The 22782-nt window shown below is 38.6% G+C and overlaps 1 protein-coding gene across 8 annotated transcripts in view; it reads left to right on the top strand.

The window, feature by feature from the left end:
* cdk16 (cyclin-dependent kinase 16) overlaps positions 1–22782 on the top strand; it is a 123011-nt gene that overhangs the window by 37151 nt on the left and 63078 nt on the right. For 3 of the 8 annotated variants that reach the window (XM_051933494.1, XM_051933496.1, XM_051933497.1), the window contains exon 1: positions 18786–19090. The exons of 2 other annotated variants lie outside the window; for them this stretch is intronic. In XM_051933494.1, the coding sequence (XP_051789454.1) occupies positions 19040–19090 (51 nt within the window). In that variant the 5' untranslated portion in view covers positions 18786–19039. Of the gene's footprint in view, positions 1–18692; positions 18757–18783; positions 19091–22782 lie in introns of those variants that run through there. 3 more of the 8 variants (XM_051933498.1, XM_051933499.1, XM_028813318.2) reach the window with 3 other exon arrangements.

Genomic DNA, 22782 nt, shown 5'->3' with positions numbered 1-22782 from the left:
GCCTGCAAGATTTACAGAAATCCTGCTAGGTAGAATGGGACATAATTACTCCTAAGAGGTGTGCAAAGCTGGTTCAGATGTACCCCAAAAGACTTATGGCTGCTATTGTGGCAAATGGAGGTCCTACTAAATATTGATGAGTGGGATTTGATTACTTATGCATGCAGCACTTTTCCAGGTTTTGTTTTTAGAAATATACTTTTGACAAATGATTTACTTTGGCTTTAAAAATAAACTGTTAGAACACTTAGCTTGTCAATAGAAATGAAGGAATATGTTTTTGTATTTACTGTAATCTAGGGAATGGATTTCAAGGGGCTGAATACTTTTTGCAAAGCACCTTAAATGTTTGAATTAAAACTATAAAGTAAATGAATGCTTTGTAAATTTTACTTTTGTGCTTGTCCAAGCAAAATGTATTGTATAGCTAGGTTCTTTAAAATTCAAAGATGAAAGTTTCCTGGAAGTGACAAAGTTTTTGGTATTTTTAAAATTTGCAGATTTGAGCTCCATGATGGCATAGTAGAAAATGCTGCCTCCTTTTAATACTCAATGCCTGCTTTGTTTCCTGTCTGCGCTGTATTTCCATCTTCTCCTTATTTTGCTTTGTCTCTTATATGGGAGCCATTCTAGTTATTTTGAACAATATGTTGTGCTGAAATATTTTTCTAATCTTTCTGGTCTCTTTGATATTAATGCTTTGTTTACTGTTGCTGTTGTTTTTTTCTGCCAAGTCAGTGAAATCATTCAGATAGCCTTGTATTTTGAGTCACTTAACACTTTCCAGTCACTGTGGCTCAAGCGTCAATTGGTGATGTAGAGTGTTTATTGAGTAAATAAACCCAATGTTACTTAAGATTTCTAGGTTCATGATCTTGCCATCTTAAATACATTTTCTGTTTTTTACCATATTACAAAGGCTTGCCTGACAGATTGGCACCCTGCTTGTCATATAGGTGTCTTTTTGTGGTTAAACTTTTGCCATCTGTGAAAAAAAAACACTGTCAATACACGCTTTTGATGAAGGTTGTTTCCTTGTGTCACAGGAGGACTTTTAGGCCAGGATGGCAATATGCATGAGTGTGTCCAGGCATGACCTAATCTACCCTTCAGGTCCGGTTTCTGTTTTCTACCAGAATATGTTCCCACTCTCTGCCACCATCTGCTGGTACAACCAAGCTCATGTGAAACCAGCAATACAAACTGGTGCTATAATTTCATTTTGATAATATAAATTTTAATGAAAAACACTTCCCTCACACCAAGTACTTCCAGGAAAGCATTTAACAATTTGTTGACAAATGCAACATCAAGTGAATCATGTTTTCTGAATTGCCAACAAGAATTTTACTCCTGCAACATGCTGCAAATATTTCATGGTTATTAAACTGTCTAAGTTTTGATTTGCGACTTTTTGTTTATTGTGAGCTGCACTAGAGAAGGAACTGCTTGATGCCAGAATGATGTGATCTTTAAAAACCGAGAGAAAAGGAGCAAACAGTATGTGCATGTTGCTGCAGACTAAAGGACAGTATTAATAGAAACTCAACTCCACATAGCAGTCAAATATCCCCAGGCCCTTGGAGACAAAATTGCCACCATGAGGGGCCTTAGTTTTCTATTTTTTTCCAAGTTAGTTTTTTTTAAGGTATTATAAGTGGATTAGCCGCTCAAAAGTATTGTAAAGCTGTTTTTCAAATTGCATTTGTGGTAGGAAAACATGTATTGAATTTTTTACCATTTGTTTTATTTGGAATTTTTCCCTTGGTCTGTATGTGCCTGTCGTAGATGGCATCACTTTGGGGTTTCATCGAGTTGCTGTGCTCTTTTTAAAGACATTTCTATATCACTGAGACAATGCAGAATGACTACTTAGGTTTTTAAGGAATCTTTACTGCAGCTGTGTTCAGCTCATAAATAATGATAAATATTTCAATCATACTGCGGGCTAACCTTAAAGTAATTACCTTCAGTAGCCTGCATTTTGTGTTAACCTTGGGTTGTGCAGCATTTGTTTCTGTTTCTTGAGAGCTGTGTGTCTGTCTTCATCATAGACATTGAAAAATTCCAACATTGTCCTTTACTATCAAGCAGATTCCTTCAGTTCTCTCCTCGGCATTTTTTCCCACAAAAATAAAGGTGGCATTGGCTAAAGTTGACATGACACTGTGTTGCTAGGTTTCTACCCTAGAGATCTGCAGCTAAGCTGCCTTCCTGCATATTTCAGAGTTTTTTCAAGTCCCTGCTTACTCTGAAACTGAACATTCTGGACTATTTGTCTGTCCTACTTAACACCAAATAATCCTGTGTTCCATGTGAAATTCTTCAAAGGCCAGCATTGAGTTATTTAGCGGGCTTGAAGCATGCATCCTCAGCTTTGTGGCAGCCCCTCTCTGAACCTGTCTCCAAATATTCTGGTAAATCAACCTCTTTAATTTTAATGTTCATGTAGCTGACCCTCTTGCCTGGTCCTTTCAAAAGTTGGCATTATTATAGACTAATCTGCAAAATGTAATAGTTGATTCTTTGTCATTTTTTATCTAATTCTTTCTATGTAAGCATTTTTTTTTACTTTAATCCATCCATTTGTTCACTGAACCTCCGTAATCCAAGGTTAGGGTCATGAGGACCATCCTGATTACACCGCAGAATGGGGAATCAGTCAGTCACAAAGCAACTAAGGTTAAGTATTAACTGTATTTCTGTATATACTAGTGCCACTCAATAACAACTTATGTAGGTCTTTGAATTATTTCAGTTGCCTGATTGGTGCTTTTAATTTACATAGCCTGGGTAGAATCTGATTGGGTTCACACATGACTTTGCTGTTAGTAAGCAGATTTTCATGGAGATTATTAGGGTTGTAGATTCATAGCCCTAAAGTCTTGGGTTCAGATATATCTGCCTGAATCCCGCCGTTTATGTTGACTTTGCGTGTTCGTCCTGTGCCAGTTTCTCTATACTTGATCAGGTTTACTTAAACATCACAAAGATGTGCAGGTTAGGTTGGCTGGCAACTTAAAATTCAAAATTGACTCGCTGGCAGTGAGCTTGTGTGTGTGTCTGTATGTTTATGTGGTGTGTAATACTCCGATGCTCCTTCCAGGGATGTTTCTTGACTTTCTCTCCATGCAGCATGAGAGGCTCCAGCTCCCCAGAACTCAATAACTGGATGAAGTGGAATCTAATAATGAAAGGATTTATGGAATTTTTTGTGAACCTGGATATGTATTTCTTAATTGGATAATTATGAAACAAATATAAAAACTATACTTTTGGAGACACATTTCTGTTGGCACAAGGACAACATAAGAGCACTAAAGAAGGTCATGCAAACAGACAGGCATTCTCAGTATGTCTTACATGCTTGAGGGCTGGGGTACACACATGCATCTGTGTTTTTGTAGTATGTGCTGTATAACTGCAGCATGTCCTATGTGTTTGCACATTAGATCTATACATTTGCTGTTTTTTTTGTGCACATGCTCATATTGAGGGTTTCCACATTCACATAATTCCATAAAATTTCCCAGGGGCCTTGTACGTAACCTAGGGAGTTAATTTATATTTAGGAAGTGGATATTTCATTGCATAAATTAGTAAGAGAGAAACCAGGCTAGAAGCAGTAGCTGTCATGACAGCCTATTGCTAGAGACAATGTACAGTAAGTGGCTGGTAACACGGAGAACAGAACAATGAGAGATTTTTTGGGGGGCAGCAAGGTACCATGCTGTAACCTTTAGAGCTCTTCTGTTTATTACAGACCACCAGAGGTTGCTGTGGCCTGTTGGTATCAAGCTATTTTAAGGTAACCCTACATCCCAGATCCATTTAGAAGCGATGCCAACATGCATAAAAAAGCAGGTCCGCAGAAATATATAGATGGCTTTATATAGTCTGTGCTTACTGTGGTACACAAATCATCTTTGGTATGTCTATGCAAGTGTCTGGCTTGAGGGGTGGGGCAAGACCATGCCATGCAGCAGGCTGTAGTCAAATAAAATTTTAAGCCAAATTCTGACACGCCTGGTAACATCGGTCTGCCATAATCTTCGCTTTTCATGTGGCAATTAACATATTTTAGACTAAACTTTGAAAAGGAGGGAGGCATACATTTTTAACATAGTTAAATGATAGGAGACCAAAATTATCATTTTGAGAGAGCTGCACTGAAATGACCGCTTGGGGTCAGTCTGCAGTGGTTATGCATTCACTTAGTGGAAGATATGAAGGGACCAGAGTTAAAAATTCAACTTTTTATTGTTTGACATTTTCATCTTCTAGTATATTGCTTCAGTGCAGTGCTTTCAGGTTAAATTGGAATAGCTACATGCCTAGCTTTCTAACATTGTTGGTAATTATTGTGTTAGGGTGGGGTAACTTTAGTTGTGGGTACTGGTAAGGTTTGTTTTGCCCACCAATGCAGAATTATATTGTGCATCAAATTCCAGTCAGCAATGCACTGGTCCATTAGTTTGTACACTATGTGTGTGTGTGTGTGTGTGTGTGTGTGTGTGTGTGTGTGTGTGTGTGTGTGTGTGTTCATGCTTTGCAAATTTATGTTTTTACTTTATCTGCTCTGATACTTGGTAGCCTTATTTATTCAGCAAATCTTATATCATGTTTCTACAGGTGTGGTGAATTATCCAACCTTACATTCTGTAAACCTGCTTTCTTCAGTGAAGAGAACTTAAGTCATGTTTATTGTCCCGTTTACATAGTACGATAAAATTCTTGTCTATCCGGACAATATCTTGCAAATGCGCAGATATTTGATAATCGTTGTGCTGTTGTTGGATGGGACTTCCATTTCTTCACAGGCCAACCGCCTACAGTAATTATACTAACAAAATTTACAATTTCTGAATACCAGTGAGCTGGTACATGGATGTCATCTCAACGACTAAGCATGACTGGTATATTTCATACTTAAAATATAATTATACAGGGAGGAAAAGGAACGCCCAGGAGGAATTCATGGTGTGTGAGTGGGTTTCTATATTGACCTTTGAAAAGTAGAATGCTCATTCCATCAAACTGCAGAACAAATTGGAGTGGAATTGTTTGCAGTGATGGGAAGAGCAGGTTACCCACAGCCAGAGGTGTGGTTTTGAGCAGCCAAAACATATGGTTTGCAGTTGATAGTGCTAGGATTTGCATCTAAGACTCTCTGAACGCTGTTGTGCCATTGTAGTGTGATACTTGATGATTAAGACAGTATTTAAGACACAGGTGTCAAACTCTGAGCCTGGAGGGCCGCAGTGGCAGCAGGTTTTCATTCTAACCATCTTCTTCATTAGTGACCAGTTTGCTGCTAATTAACTTCTTTTCTCGTAGTTTTAATTTACTTGACTCAGGGCCCGTAGTTGTCTCTTCTTCCTTAATTATCAGCCAAGCAATAGTGAGGCACAAAACAAGCCGCCACATGAGCAGCTCACCTGTGCCCATCACACGATATCTGAAAATAAAGAAAGGTGAAGGTCTCAGTAAGGTTGATCTCTCATGTCACCAAAACATTTTGATGGTGTTCTTAGAAAAAACAAAAAAAATCAACAGTTTTAGAAATGTCTGCTGTAGCAGAATGAGAGCAGCAACAAGCCATGGAATTAAATAATAAGTTTAATTGACAGCAAGAATCAGCTTCTCATTAAGAGATTGGTTGGAGTGAAATTGGTTGGAGTTTGAAATCCCAGTTTATCTGCTCACCTATTGGCCTGTTTCACATCTCATTTCTGTTTGGCTGTCATTTAATGAAGAAAGTAATAAATTCAGAGGACTGAATCCTTAAAAACAGGGCTAATAAAATTAAGGGAAAAGAAGTTAATTAGCATTGAAAACTGGTCACTGATTAGGAAAAGGGTTAGAATGAAAACCTGCAGCCACTGCGGCCCTCCAGGCCCGGAGTTCGACACCCCCGATTTAAGACGTTATTCAGTGGATCATTCTTTTAGAATAGTCCAACTTCAGAGGAGTTATATACAGTATATTCCTGTAGGCTGTTACGAGGCTGACCCCTCCTGGCCCGCATACGAGTAGACCTTATCATATTTGCCGCACTCAAATAGATTTATATTGGGACACAGTCTGAATATTGCCAGTAAGGGTTATCATGTGATTGCTGCATTCCCCTGTAAATATTTTAGTTAATACCTTGTTGCATGAAGTCTTGAAGTGTATTTTTATATTCAGAATGAGGTATTTCTTAATTTTTAGGTTACCAGTTTCAGAGCCAGAAAGTCTACTTTCTGTTTTTAATATTAAAATGAAAACCATGAAATGGCAGACACTTGTATGCAGGTTTTTCCTTTTATGCCTGTAGTTGGTGGGATATCCTCACAGCACTAGTTAGACAAAGTGGGTTTAGGAAATCAGTATTACAGTAAGTCAGGAATGTGGCACACAGCACCAGGGTGCCGGGTTCAAATCCCTGTCTAGCCGTTCTTTTATAGACTTTGAGCATTCTCTCCATACCTGTGGATTTTCTTCACCATATCCCAAAGACAAGCATATTAAGTTAACTGGAAACTCTAAACTGGTACAGTACACAGTGTGTGTGTGAGTGCCTTACAATGACCTGTTATCCTTGTGTATCCTAGTGCTGCTTGGATTTGCTGCGGTTTTCTGCCACCCTGATCTGGATAACAAGTGAATGGATGCATGGATGAATTTCCTTCAGCAGAGGTGGATACTACCTAATTTCTTTTTGCAAAGTGATTTCAAATGGTTTAAGGAAAGGGCAATAAATCTTCTCATTTCTTTCCATGTTTGTGTTTTTGTGGGTGAGAAGAGACTCTACGATGAAATAAATAATAAACCTTCATAGCCATTAAACCCACCAAGCAGACAAACATAGCATCTCTCATCCTGTGGTTCATAGCTGCCAATGAGAGGCACGTGGCTTGGATAAGATGGTATTGTACAGAGTGTTAGTTTTGGCATAGCTCATTGTGCTATAATTCTTAAGACTTTTCCCTAAGGCTGCAGAAAGTCAGCCAAAACATGAGCTGTAGTAAATGGCTGCATTGTGACTGGGGGTTTGGCACACCTTGTGTACTGTCTGATTTTACACTTGAGCAGCACAAGTCTTCATACAGAATATACGTTGTAACTGCTGACCTTTATGTAGACGGCCCCTAGGCTCCTTGAGCCCACTTCCTTCTTTGGTCCCAATTAGTGTATAATGTACCATCGTCTAATCTCCTACTTCTCAGGTTTACCTTTGGGATTACTTAGAGGTTCTGAGCAAGGTGAGCTTGGCTCATTATAGTCATTTCACTTTCTGTTCTGTTCTGTACCTTTTTATCTTTTTTTTCTTTGCTTATAATCTCTTCTGGGCCTGAATTTTAGTGGCAAACCTAAATTACACCCTGGCAATAAGTTGAGAGAGAGCACTCCAACAGCTGTTGTGTCCATTTCCAGCCCTGCCTCTGAGTTTTTATGGATGTACTTCCAGATGACATTTCTATGTTTAAGCCTGTCTGCCGAAATCAGACTTGTAAAATGCGTGTGCTCCTAACATGTGGAGTAGTCTGTTAGTATTTGCATTGAAGGCTGTGGCCTCTAGCGGCAATCTTCACATGTCACTTATGTGTAAGATTATATTCAAAAGTTTAAGTTGAATTGCACATTTCATTAAATCTTAGGGTGAAAGTTAACTCAGCCCCTGCTGGGTACAGGCATAAACTTTACATATTCCTGCACATTTTAATGCACATTTACTATTATTTGGTCAGTTTAACAAAATAAAAAAAAATAAAAGTGGTTGTGGCATAAAATGTTTGGGCACCTTAACATTTAGAACTTATTAACACCGCCTTTCATTGAAATCTCACCTTCCATAGTATCTTTCTGTTCTTGCTGTAGGAGTTTTTCTCATTCTTCTTTGCAGAACTCTCCTAGCTCAGAAATATTTTTACGTCTTCTTGTATGCACTACAAGTTTGAGATCTTTCCACTGATTTTTAAAAACGTGAAAGCCATTTCAAACCCAATTTTTCCCATTCTGTTAAATTCAGAAAAGTATCAGTAATTGTGCATTGGAATGTGTGTAAATGTTATGTATAAGGTCGGGCTAACTTCTCTTTATGAAGCGATTTATTGAAGCATGATGTTTGACCATGGTTGTCCATACTTCTTTATACAGCTGTACGCAGTCTGTTAATGTGATTGAGCAGCGAGCTGTATCTTCTGTGCTCAGTTAATTCATGGAGCACACTGAACATTTAATCTCAATTTTCTCTGTCCTAGTCCCATTTAATTGATTGAGTGGCATTATCCCCAACCCATCCTGAGAAATGTTTATTGCATTTATAATTTTATTTGAAGAGCTATGCCTTCAGATTAGGGTGGTTCTTTGCATTACAGGACATATGTGCTCATTTAGAATTATAAGAGCACTTAGTGGCTTAATGGTTAGTGCTACTGCTTCGCTGAGTTTGATTCCCCCACCCAGACACTGTCTTTGTGGAGACTGCAAATTCTCCTACTGTCTGCATGAGTTTATCTCTTGGTAATCTGTTTTTCTCCTACCTCCCAAAGGCATACATGTTAAGTTAATTTCTGTTTTTAAGTAGGCCCCCATCTTGGTGTTTCTTGAGTGGTCAGCAGTGGACTAGTATGCCATCTAAGGTTGGTTTCTGCCCTATGCCTGATACGTATAGGAGAGGCTGCAGCTCCTAGCTGTCCTGAATTTTCTTAAGTGGGTGAAAGACTACTGTATATACTCACGTATAAGTCTGGTCTTGAAACTTGAAAAATTGAATTGAATTTTGTTACAGTAGTACAGTTACCAAATTCTTTCACTATTTCAACAACTTTAATTTAAAACCAGCTTCATGTTTCCTTCTCATTAAACGCTCCATCATAGATAAGGGATGCTCTTACGATAAAGGTGTATGAGGGTGTGAGATACAAAAACCAATCAGTGCAAACGTTGCTTCGGAATAGTTTGGGTATTACCGTGTGGTCATATAGGCACAATAGAGAGAGAGAGAGAGGGGTTAGGAGCACACGCTGATACAGCGCATTGCCGCACCCACGTAGAAAAAAAAGGCAGTGTGCTCCGTAGTTACTCTCTCAGGTTGTCGTTAGCATATCATAATCCCTTGTACGAATAGCGTGAGTTTTCCACATTCAGCTTAAATGACCGACATTATAAAACACCAGAAATTATATGGTAAAATCAAGTTTCAGTTTATCCGCGGGCGAACTTATCCGCAAGTATATACAGTATATCAGCAATTATCAGTAGTTTAAGTAAAATTCCGGTGTACACAGTGGTATATGTAAGTCCCCTGTTTATTACAATACCTTTCTTTCTTTCTTTCTTTCTTTCTTTCTTTCTTTCTTTCTTTCTTTCTTTCTTTCTTTCTTTCTTTCTTTCTTTCTTTCTTTCTTTCTTTCTTTCTTTCTTTCTGTAGTTCTATCTGTCTGTCTTGGGGTAGTTTAATTTTTTTTTGGTAATGGTTATTGGGGATATGTTACCATTTTTCGGAAGGGGCTGCTTTTTTATAATTTTAACTGTTACCACTTTGAGGAATTATTACAGTCTAAACATATTTTGATATTAGAATACATTCATAATAATGTAGTGAGTAATGAAGTAACAATAGACACAGCTGGTGACACATTTGTTCACTGCTGAACTGTTTTCACAACAGTAGAAAAGCAAATTATAATGTGATCAAAGAAACATAACACTCCTCCCTCCCATTTCTGTGAGTGGATGCCACACTCTGCCTTTTAATTACATTATTAGAGTTTTCTTCTTCTTTTTTTAAATTGAGTCTGCTTCTTTTCTTGCGTATGAATTTGAGAAGAACAAATTGATGTAATAGTGTCCAAAAAAGTCTACAGCAGTGATTTTCATCACAGCCTTTGGAAACTCACTGTGCCTTCTGCTTTTTATTGCAGCTCTGCACTTAACCTGTGAATAATCATCCATTTTCTGAGCCCACTTATTCAGTAAAGGGTCACATGTAGTATAATTCAACACTAAGTAAACTGAACCCATAGATGCAAGGCCTGAAAGAAGAGGCCACATCCTGAATTGCAAGAAGACAGACCACAAGGTAATTGTGCCTGATGAGAGTAGTGTTTGTTTAAAACTGGCACTGAATTGTTGACTGGCATTTGAGTTAATTAATTGCATCATTAAGCATTCAGCTTTGTCTCACGCCCTCAGTCTTGCCCAGTCTGCTGCTGCACATATTTTTGCTGTTTCTTTCTGCAGGAACTCAAGCAGTCTCTTTGTGCTTTCCTGGTGTGCATTAACAGCTAGTGCTGCATTGCCAAGTCTAACATAACATATTTTTTTTTTTTAGTTCAAGTGAGTTGTTTTTATACTCATTTTAATGTTCTACTAATTAATGAAACTCTGCTATGAAGAGGTCCACAATAATAAAAATCAGCAGACATAAGACTGTTTAAGGTTTAAGAAAATCTGGCCAGCACAACTCTTGGACAACAAGGTACCATATCCTCTCAAGATGTCTTCATCAAGGGTTGATGACAGAACTCTGTAGCCACTTGAAATTGTTGTCCAACAGCATTGTGACTATCAGGTTTAATTGCCTGTCTACTAAATAAGGCCTCTCCATTCCTCCTTAACCTGCGTCAGAGTTGCTTAATCCTTTTTTGCAACCTTTCATCCCCTGCTGTGAGGGGTCAGATTTGGAAGTCTTAACAAGAGATTAGATGATGCTGTACTGGTTCCTTGGCTGTGGTACAGTAACAGTCCTACCAGTTGATGGCTTTGTCTGCAATCTGCTACCTCAGCTATACTGTGAGATTAAAGGGACTTTATTTGGTAAGGTGTAAGGTATAAGGAGCACTTCCTTTTATCTGCTCTGCAGGATGAGGCTGCTTTGAATCAGTGTAAATATCAAGGAACGTTTTGCCCTTTTTCCTCAAAGCCATTTTGTAAATGTAAGCAATTTGAGTTTGACTTCTTCACACCATTAGGAGAAGGACTAACTAGCATTGACATGACTACCTGGCCATCTTTAGGTTCCCAGTCATCAAAAATCACTTTACACAGTGCAAATTAGATCTTCTATGTATGTATGTATGTATGTATGTATGTATGTATGTATGTATGTATGTATGTATGTATGTATTAAATAAAGTCAGTCATTTTAATCTCATCTTCGTAGGTTGAAGAGATTTATCTCCTTTAGTCAATATTTGTAGCTCATATGCTACATTTTTGGAATTAAAGTTGAAATTCTTCAGCAGTATTTCATAGCACTATGCTTATTTTCTCTGTATAATACAAAGATAACAAATAAAAAGAAATCTGCAGTACTTTTTCTTTTCTTTTTTTGATACTGTAATTCGTTACTGTCATTTGGGTCAGTTGAACAGACGTACTTAAGATTTGCAATTCTGTCACACTTTGGAGTCTGCGAATTTTACATGTGATCCTTGGAGTGTGTTTGGCCGTATGGTACAGTGGGGCTCTGCTCATGTTTAGTTTTAGAAAAGATCACACCAAAGTATCAGACAGCAGAACCCGAATTCATTAAGCAATTACTGATTTATTTCTGTATTTTTTTATGAGCAGTACTTTTTGAGAGGCTACAGAGCTGAATAGCACATCAGCAACTTTTTTTTTTAATCTTGATGTGTTCAGCATATGATTTTTCTCTAATAAAGCGATGGTTTTCAGCAATAAAATATGCAGGGTAGTATTTATTTAAATGATGGAGAATGAAATAGAAGAATCATCCTTTCTGAAAATGTTATACAGGGGGTCCTTGGGTTACGACAAAGTTCCATTTCTACAACAGTGATGTAACCCGAATTTTGGTGTAAGTCGAAACACACTCTAGCCTAAGTCACTTACCTATCCTAACACATTTGCAAAATCATAATCTAGAACATAAAAACACAACTAAGCCACAGAAAAAGGAAAAGGACATAAATATACTGTACTATACACTGTACTGTAGTAACAGAAAAAATGAGTGTAAAAAAAAAATCCTTACCTATATTCCTTCTAATGTCTCAATTTTTTTTTTAAGATTTTATGGGAGTGAGCATTGTAAACTCGAAACGTCGTATGTCAAGACGTTGTAACCCGAGGACCCCCTGTACTCTTCTTTCCTTTTGTGCTCTTAACTAACTAGAGCTGCCACGCTTTTCTGTGGCAGGCTGGCAAATTGGTTTCATGTATGTAGTTCCTTAATCTTCTTGATGGAATAGCCATTTTACCATTGTGCGCATAGCATTGAAGTGTCTTATTAAAAATTGGCAGTTCTGCATGATGCTGGTCAGAAGTACAAAATGACCAGGCTTTTGTTTGCAAATTGCTTATCTGTGCATGATGGGATTTATCTACTTACAATATACACATTCTACATTAGGACAGTAGAACAATTTTGACAAGAGTAGGCCATTCAGCCCAACAAAGCTTGTCAGTCCTCATTAATAACAGACTATATATAGCCACTTTATTATATATTCTGTAGTGCCAGAATAACATTTCATTGTTTAGCCAACAGTAACTAAATGTCAATGCCATATGCACTGTATACAAATCTAGAAGCAACCCATCGTTATTAATACTATTTACATATTTCGCTTGTTTGGCGGCATGGTGGCGTAGTTGTAGCACTGCTGCCTTGCAGTTAGGAGACCTGGGTTCGCTTCCTGGGTCCTCCCTGCGTGGAGTTTGCATGTTTTCCCCGTGTCTGCGTGGGTTTCTTCCGGGTGCTCCTCCCACAGTCCAAAGACATGCAGGTTAGGTGGATTGGCGATCCTAAATTGTCCCTAGTGTGTGATTGGTGTGTGGGTGTGTGTGTGCGTGCCCGCCCTGTGGTTGACTGGTGCCCTGCCCGGGGTTTGTTTCCTGCCTTGCGTCCTGTGTTAGCTGGGATTGGCTCCAGCAGACCCCCGTGACCCTGTAGTTAGGATATAGTGGGTTGGATGATGGATGGATGGATTTAGCTTGTTGATTTTCCTTTGGCCAAAACCATACACTCCTCATTAATTGAAATCGGAGAAGCTATGAACATGACGATAATTTTCAATTGCTTAACAAATTTGGCCTTATCAGTGAGTACCACATGATAGATTCTGAGATCAAGTGGATTAAGATGCAGTCTAATAAGACGAAAAAGGTAACAAATGTAAACGTTTGTTAGCATTATGGCCAAGGTTCCAGCTTGATGTCCAACTGAAAATAAATGGTAGGTGTTGAAAAGTGCTTTTCTTTAACACTCTCTGTCATGCTTCAGCACAGACAGATTCTAAGGTCCAGATGTTTAAAGCTGTTAGAGTCTTATCCTAAGAGATTGCCTATTAAGAAATACTATCTCAGGAAAGTTGTGTACTCATTTTTATTTGTTCTTAAAACTCAGCTTAATATATGTATATTTTCTACTCCAAAAGCGGCTGACCATCATTGATGGTTCTAACCTTGTGCCCAGTGTTGCTGGATAGGCACCATTTCCCTGTGACCCGGAATCAAATTAGGTGGTTAAAAAACTTTAAGAAACCAATGTAAACTCACTGTGCTTGCAGTGACCATGCTTTGTGGTTGTCCTAGACTTTGATTGGTTATACCTGCCCTACTCTTCTCTATCTAGTGTGCTGTTGACTTCTTAGAAATTCATGTCGTACTCATTTCAGGTTTGTAGTACTATCCATCCATTTTCTGTTACATGGTGTCTAGTGATTCTGGATGGTGTGGCACCCCATCACAGGTTACACATATGTACATCATTTGGAAGGAGCCAATTTACAAACCCTAATTACCTAATCACATTTCTCTTTGGTAGTGTTAGGGTTTCATTCCTGAATTTAGACTTTGTTGTATTTATTTATTTATTTATTTATTTATTTATTTATATACAGTGGGTACGGAAAGTATTCAGACCCCCTTCAATTTTTCACTCTTTGTTATATTGCAGCCATTTGCTAAAATCATTTAAATTAATTTTTTTCCTCATTAATGTACACACAGCACCCCATATTGACAGACAAAAAAAAGAATTTTTGAAATTGTTGCAGATTTATTAAAAAAGAAAAACTGAAATATCACATGGTCCTAAGTATTCAGACCCTTTGCTCAGTATTTAGTAGAAGCACCCTTTTGAGCTAATACAGCCATGAGTCTTCTTGGGAAAGATGCAACAAGTTTTTCACACCTGGATTTGGGGATCCTCTGCCATTCCTCCTTGCAGATCCTCTCCAGTTCTGTCAGGTTGCATGGTAAACGTTGGTGGACAGCAATTTTCGGTCTCTCCAGAGATGCTCAATTGGGTTTAAGTCAGGGCTCTGGCTGGGCCATTCAAGAACAGTCACAGAGTTGTTATGAAGCCACATCTTTGTTATTTTAGCTGTGTGCTTAGGGTCATTGTCTTGTTGGAAGGTAAACCTTCGGCCCAGTCTGAGGTCCTTAGCACTCTGGAGAAGGTTTTTGTCCAGGATATCCCTGTACTTGGCCGCATTCATCTTTCCCTCGATTGCAACCAGTCGTCCTGTCCCTGCAGCTGAAAAACACCCCCACAGCATGATGCTGCCACTGCCATGCTTCACTGTGGGGACTGTACAGTGATCTATCGCTATATCGCGCTTCGCCTTTCGCGGCTTCACTCCATCGCGGATTTTATATGTAAGCATATTTAAATATATATCGCGGATTTTTTGCTGGTTCGCGGATTTCTGCGGACAATGGGTCTTTTAATTTCTGGTACATGCTTCCTCAGTTGGTTTGCCCAATTGATTTCATACAAGGGACGCTATTGGCAGATGGCTGAGAAGCTAGATTGCTTACTTTTCTCTCTCTCTTGCGCTGACTATCTGTGATCCTGACGTATGGGGATTGAGCAGGAGGGCTGTTCACACACCTAGACGATACGGACGCTCGTCTAAAAATGCTGAAAGATTATCTTCACGTTGCTATCTTTTGTGCAGCTGCTTAGTGAAGCGACATGCTGCACAGTGCTTCGCATACTTAAAAGCTCGAAGGGCACGTATTGATTTTTGACGGAAAAACAAACTCTGTCTCTCTCTCTCTCTCTGCTCCTGACGGAGGGGGTGTGAGCTGCCGCCTTCAACAGCTTTGTGCCGCGGTGCTTCGCATACTTAAAAGCCAAACAGCCCTATTGATTTGTTTGCTAGAGATTGTTTTCTGTATCTATGTGACATTCTGTGCTCCTGACACGCACTCCTTTGAAGAGGAAGATATGTTTGCATTCTTTTAATTGTGAGACAGAACTGTCATCTCTGTCTTGTCATGGAGCACAGTTTAAACTTTTGAAAAAGAGACAAATGTTTGTTTGCAGTGTTTGAATAACGTTCCTGTCTCTCTACAACCTCCTGTGTTTCTGCGCAAATCTGTGACCCAAGCATGACAATATAAAAATAACCATATAAACATATGGTTTCTACTTCGCGGATTTTCTTATTTCGCGGGTGGCTCTGGAACACAACCCCCGCGATGGAGGAGGGATTACTGTATTGGACAAGTGATGAGCAGTGCCTGGTTGTCTCCACACATACCGCACATCTCCTCAGTGCAAGACACATGACAGCCCGCATGGAGTTTGCTAAAAGACACCTGAAGGACTTTGAGATGGTGAGAAATAAGATTCTCTGGTCTGATGAGAGCAAGATAGAACTTTTTGGCCTTAATTCTAAGCGGTATGTGTGGAGACAACCAGGCACTGCTCATCACTTGTCCAATACAGTCCCCACAGTGAAGCATGGCGGTGGCAGCATCATGCTGTGGGGGTGTTTTTCAGCTGCAGGGACAGGACGACTGGTTGCAATCGAGGGAAAGATGAATGCGGCCAAGTACAGGGATATCCTGGACAAAAACCTTCTCCAGAGTGCTAAGGACCTCAGACTGGGCCGAAGGTTTACCTTCCAACAAGACAATGACCCTAAGCACACAGCTAAAATAACGAAGGAGTGGCTTCACAACAACTCTGTGACTGCTCTTGAATGGCCCAGCCAGAGCCCTGACTTAAACCCAATTGAGCATCTCTGGAGAGACCTAAAAATGGCTGTCCACCAACGTTTACCATCCAACCTGACAGAACTGGAGAGGATCTGCAAGGAGGAATGGCAGAGGATCCCCAAATCCAGGTGTGAAAAACTTGTTGCATCTTTCTCAAGAAGACTCATGGCTGTATTAGCTCAAAAGGGTGCTTCTACTAAATACTGAGCAAAGGGTCTGAATACTTAGGACCATGTGATATTTCAGTTTTTCTTTTTTAATAAATCTGCAACAATTTCAAAAATTCTTTTTTTCATCTGTCAATATGGGGTGCTGTATGTACATTAATGAGGAAAAAAATTAATTTAAATGATTTTAGCAAATGGCTGCAGTATAACAAAGAGTGAAAAATTGAAGGGGGTCTGAATACTTTCCGTACCCACTGTGTGTATATATATATATATAATGTATATGTATATATGTATATGTATATATATATATATATATATATATATATATATATATATGTATATGTATATATGAATATATTATTTGGTGATATTTCTTACTAAATATGTTCCTTGATGATTTTGTACTTTTCTTTTTATCTTTTTTCCTATGTTAATTTAGTTTGTTTTTTATCCTGCTGTTACCCTTACCAGGAAAGCAGATGAGAAGACAAGCCGAGTGTTTTTTGTCCTTTTAATATTGAGCCGATATGGATACAGCCCCCTGATGTTGCAGCTGTGGAGACTGATCTCTGCTTTCTGCTCTTGTTATTTGGCTCATTTGGATTCCCTGTATTTTGTAAATGTTCATCTTGATTCTCTGCATTTTTAAAATTTTGCTCTTGTCCAGGGTTGTTGATTTTGGTGGATAATTGACTTGTAAGTAATCTTTTGCTACTTTTTGCTTTTGTTTTAGTTTTTTTATCTTTTGTGAATAAACTTTTTAATTGTTCGAGAACTTTGGTTTGTTACTAGGGTGAGGGGTTTTATATTGTTCCCCTTTTCCATTATGAGTACAGCCTTGATTTTGAGTTTGAAAGCCTACTTTTAAGTTGTAAAGGCTGACGATGATAATGGGGGTGTACACAGTCTGAACATACAAATTCATTTCAGACAGTACTCAGGCTGATTTTTGATATTTTGGTGCAATGACGCAGAAATATGCACCATAGTGCCAAAAAGCTGCACCAACAATCAACTCATATTTTAAACCAGCTTAATGCAGTGTTTCAGCATTTACTGGCAGCATCAACCACAGTGCAAAAACTCTAGACAGGACATTAGTCGGACAAAAAGTGACACCAGGCCCATTCACACTGACCAAATAACCCTCTTAATTACACAATTAAAAATGTAATAAATTATTGTGAATGGAATTTAAACATATAGAAACATTTCTAATATATTAGATTATAAAAACAGTACATGACAATAGGGCACTTGTAGTTTACTTTTGAGTATAAAAACACTCAGCAATGATTCACACAATTTGGAAGTAGATATATGCTGGATGTGAAGCATATCCAGATCCCAGATGTTGAGCTCACCATTGTCTGTCATTCCAGGCAAGGAGAACCACTTTACAGCACCCCATTTGGTGCTGTGTAGAGTCAACAATGTTAAAGTGGAGATGGAGGAAGAAAAGAAAGCACAGATTGGTTACAATCTCATGTTAGTAAAAATATTTTGTCCCTTTCATCAATGCTACCTTGCAGTTGCTGCATGTATTACACATTTGCATGTAAAGCAGAAGTAGGCCCTTGGGTGTTTGTAATTAAAAAATAAAAGAAAACAAATTGAATGTGATTAAACTGTTTGAATATAAAGAAGACTTTGGCTTTGGTCAACAGACATCCCTGACACTAATGTTATTGAATACTGTAGTCATTCTCGACTAATAAAGGCACATTCGACACATCTGGGCTCAAGGCATTACCAGTTGGGTCAGTGGTAGCTGTGTAGTTATTAGTTGAACTCAGCCTGTTTAAATGGGGTGTCATTCTGATTTAGTCCCTGTCTGTGTCATTTAGAAATTTTTAAAAAAACTCTCCATTTAGCCACATTTGATTGAAAGTCCCAGACATTTTTATCCCTAGAAAAGCTACAGGTTTACCTGCTCAACACAAAGCAGGTTTGAAGAATATTAACATGAAAAGTTGTGTTAGTGTGCGTGTGTGTGTGTTTTGTGGATGGAAGGCTCTGTTTGTTTTCCGTTTGCTAGGCACCAGCAGTGACTCTAATCCTGTCCTCTTGGCCTGGTGATTGATAGTGGGAGGCACAAGCTTAATACAGCTGCCCCTCTTTTTTTTTTTTTTACAGTGCCTAAAAAGTATTTTGTGTAGTTATTAGATCAATATTTTTAGCTGCTCCATTCAAATTATTTGGACAGACCCCACTAAAGAAGCTGCCAAGTTTTTCTAGGCAGAAGCATGTACTTAATGCCACATTTTTCTAAACATGTCTCCCTCTTTAGGATGCTCTGGCAGACAGAAAATGTTATTCCTTGCCTCTGTGACTACTGGAGTCAAGGTGTGCTAGAGGAGAACATGAAAACCAGCTGGCCAAATGAACCAATACCATGGAAAATACACAACTTTGAGCATATCTTCTCCTAGCTTAAGCTGTGCCATTCGCAGTGAGGGGTGGGGGTGGTGGGGGTGTATTTATAGAGCAGTAAATAACCCCCCTGTGATTTCTGGCATCACACTCTTTCTGCGACAGCAGGCAGGCTTTAAAATAGTTCTCTCCTACTGCAGACCACGCAGCAGCAGTCATCTTCAAAGACACTGGATCCTAAATGAAGGTTTGGGCTGCTCTGCTATATTTTTTTCTTCTTCTTTGTTTTTTTTCTGGATTTGTGGAAGTCCACTTCTCTAAGAAGAATCTTGACAGTCCTAAAGCTGAAGATCTTCACCATGCTTTGAATTGATCTGTAAGCCTATGGAAATGTCCCACAAAGTGTTTTCTCAGTGCGGACAGGAACAGGTAATGTGAGCCATAGGTGTGCAGATTTGAGAAAAAACGACTTAAAACTGGGCTAAAACGCTTATGCCGTCAGGCTTTGATTAGGTCGGAGCGAGGTCACCATGCCCCGACATGACTGGAGTCCAGATTTGGAGATGTGTGCTAGGAGACAGGTCAGTGGGCATAACTCTCCATCCTCCTCTTCCCATCTCTCCCTTCTCTCTCTCTTTTTTTGTTGTGTAGTTTAGGCTTAAAATTCAAAGTAATGGCTTGTACCTCATGGTTCTTAGACAGATTAGATGCCCTGCACCTTTTCTTGTGCATGGCAATACTTTATAAAGTGTCGTAAAAAAATCATGGAAGGAAGGAGCAGTTACTGTTTGTATGTTGTCAGAAATACCCAAATGCTTTACAGGCGCATGAATATGATATATAAAATGTTATAGAATTAGGAAATGTAAAGCAATTCAAAGATGTGCTATGAAACTTCCATACTCTTCTAATCTCCTTTAGTCTTTGAATTTATTGGGTCATGCATTACTAATTGTGGACAGATACAGGAACTCCTTTAAATAATTTTATTTAACTGTTTTTGTGTGTATATGTATGTCTGTATGTCTGTGTGTATATATGAAAAGTATACCAACGTATAAACCACTGTGAGATTTAGACATTATGCTTCATGATGTATCATGGGGTGCTGCTTATAATGAAATTATAAAGTGTGTTAGCTGATATACCTGAGAGTGCCCATGACTTTACTGCATTTACATTTAAATGTCTATTATGCGACACAAATTACAATTAAATAACATATTTACTCTGTACTACTCTGGCATACATGATACTTGCTGGGTTCTTCTCCATGTTGTGTTTCATAAATTGTGTATCAGGAAAGTTTATCTTGGAAGTACTTTTAACTGTAAGTGGTGCTTGAAGTGGAAATTAAGTGTCGGTACTCCCCTACTGTGAATTTCTATTGTGAATATAAGACAGTAGAAGATACTGCTAAAGTTCATAATATATTTTTCTTTACTGATCAACTTCCAGTATTTCAAATTAAAACCTGCCTATGGCTTTGGGGCATCTAGAGAATTGGTGTGCAGTGAATAGCTGTGAAGCAGCTAAACGAATGGTTGCCTCCTTGTTGCCAGGCTAACATTATGAGATATATGTGAAGTTCAGTCTATTTAGCCTACATAATACTAATAGAAATGTAGAAGGAAAGGAAACGTAAGGCGACTTGCGTTAGTTAGTGGAGCCTGGGTAATGAAGTTTAGTAAGGATTACTGTAAGGAATACCTCCAGCCAGCAGTCTTTTCCTTGAGAGATTGTCAGTGTATCCTGTCTCATTAGGCAGAAGCAGAAGAGTCCCAGGAGTTTTGTGTGTAGTGCCAGCATACCGGAAGAAGTCGGTGAGAGCAAAACGAACAAGTGCCGATACCAGCCCACTTCAAGTACTGACTCTTAAGTTTTGGTCTTCAGGTTTGTGCCTTTGAGTTGCACTTCAGCCTTTGCTTAATGCCTGTAAATGCACTCTTTTGAAAAGTGGTTATATTTTCTCTATTCTGTACCCCACTTAGACAGTTTTCCCTGATGATAATTAGCAGTAGTTCGGTTTATTTCTGTATAGAGCTCTTTACTTCAAGCGTACAGTGTGGGTGATGAGTTCACAGGCAGATACGAATACTAACTTAACAAATTACTAATTATATGATTAGAACCTATAAAGACACATATTTGTTTAAAAAGGAAGAAAGCAAAGTGGTTTGAAACTGATAAGCATAAATGCAACCCGGCAATGTATGCTTATTAACTAATTGTTGAACTAAAGCCAGTTGAAACCAAAGCATACTGTATACAGTATATCTGATGTATATCTGAGGCTCTCCCACTCTGATTAAAGGCAGAAGGGCTCATTTTTATCATGGAATACAGCCCAACTCTGTAAATTGTGGGAAGTATTTCTCAACCTCTGTGTTTGCGGTGGGCCATTATTATCTTCACTTCTCTTGTTTTCTGACTAGAGCTCTTTTCTGAGAAGTTGGCTGGATAACCTCAATGGTCAGGCTGTGAACACCAAACCTGCACCTAGTAACTGGTTGTCTCTGATATCTGGAATATTCTGTTAAACCCTCCTAAGCGTTATGCTTCTATTAAATATGCTTGCTTTCTCTATGTTATCACAGTTCTCTAATGAGAATCCTCTCCCTGTCAAACTTCAACACATACAAAAGATTCCTGTCCCTTTATTGCACACACTGTCCGCACTCCAAAATTTGCCTTCACATCCCCTCCCTTTCTTTCTCACATTTTGCTCAGATTCTTCCACATAGAAGCTTATTATTTTTGAGCACTGGGATGGAAAGCTCTCATGGGCACAAGGTCCATGGAGGCAAAGGATCTGCAGAACCACATATTTGTGGCTGTCTTGGGGTTTTCTGTGTTAAATGTAATTGTTGTGGCATTTAAAATGCAAGTTTTCTGAAGGATTTAACAAATTTGTCTTTTCAATTGACAATTTTCACATTAATTCGTTTGACTTCATTGTTTCTCATGCTAAGATGAAATTCTTCACTAAGATTTGGACATAGTAAGTCTTCTTTTATCGGGAACTTAAAGTGAGGAAAACATAAACATTTATAAGAGCTGAGAGCACAGGAACTGTGTCTGACAAAAGCATTCACACGAATGAGAGGTGAGAGGACCGTGGGTGTGTGCCGTTAACCGGAAATGGTTGAGAGGAGGGCGGGACTTAAAAAATCACTTGGCAATAGTCTCGTCTCAAGATTTTCTTTTATAATAAAGAGATGTATTTAAATGTAAACATTATAAGTGCAAGAAAACTGTTTCACAATCATTCTAGGTAATAAAATGAACATAATAAACCAAAACAGAGTAACAAATGGCTAAAATTAGACGTAGAAACGTAGGTGATGAGGTAGAAACGGGAAGAATCAAATGTCCAGTACCTTTCATTTTAAATACAGGTACAAACAATTTCACTATGCTATTAAATTAGCCAACTAAACTCCAGGTACTTTAGTTACATACCTTAAACATGAAAGATTAGGTTGACATTCTGTTTACATTAGATGTAATGATTGTCTGCTTACACAATGAACAGGTTTTTGGCAAGGACAGATCAAACTGAACTCCAGGTACTTTAGTTACATACCTTAAACATGAAAAATTAGATTGACATTTTGTTTATATTAGATGTAATGATTTTTTGCTTACACAATGAACAGGTTTTTGGCAAGGACAATCAATTGATCCACTTTATAAGGTGACAATATTGCCACCTTTGCTAAACACTCTTTCTGATGGTGCACTGGTTGCTGGGATACAGAGATATTTTTTTGCCAGGCATCCAGACCCAGGTACGGCTCGGATGTTCCACTGGAACACTGTTCATAAATCACTCATCATTGCAAAAAATTTGCTGTTCTTTAATCCTTCTCTCGGCAATTGCTATACATATGCAGAATGGCCATATCACAAAAATATTTGCTGCTTGAAAGATCATATTGCACATCTAAATTGTGCATTAGTTTCTTAAAACCCACTTTGTCTACAGATTTGAATGGTATCTTATCCATAGCTAGGTAGAATGTGACCGCCTCAGTCACCTCTTTCCATCGGTTGCTGCTCTTATCATATTTTGTCGACTTCTCTAATGCATCTGTCAACGACAGCTGTGTATGCTTCGCGACCACGTGAGTGGGGTTGTACTGACTAGACTGAAACAGTCTCGGCATGTTCCTTCGAATGTCTCCATTTAAGATGATTAGATTTGTTGTATTTCCTCCCGAAGTACAGACCGTTGTCCGACAAATTTTACATATAACTTTGCGCAGTATCT

Source organism: Erpetoichthys calabaricus, chromosome 11 (assembly GCF_900747795.2).
Source record: "Erpetoichthys calabaricus chromosome 11, fErpCal1.3, whole genome shotgun sequence".
NCBI classification, from domain to species: domain Eukaryota; kingdom Metazoa; phylum Chordata; class Cladistia; order Polypteriformes; family Polypteridae; genus Erpetoichthys; species Erpetoichthys calabaricus.
Note: the sequence above shows the minus strand (reverse complement) of the source record. Positions and strands in the feature narration are given on the sequence as shown.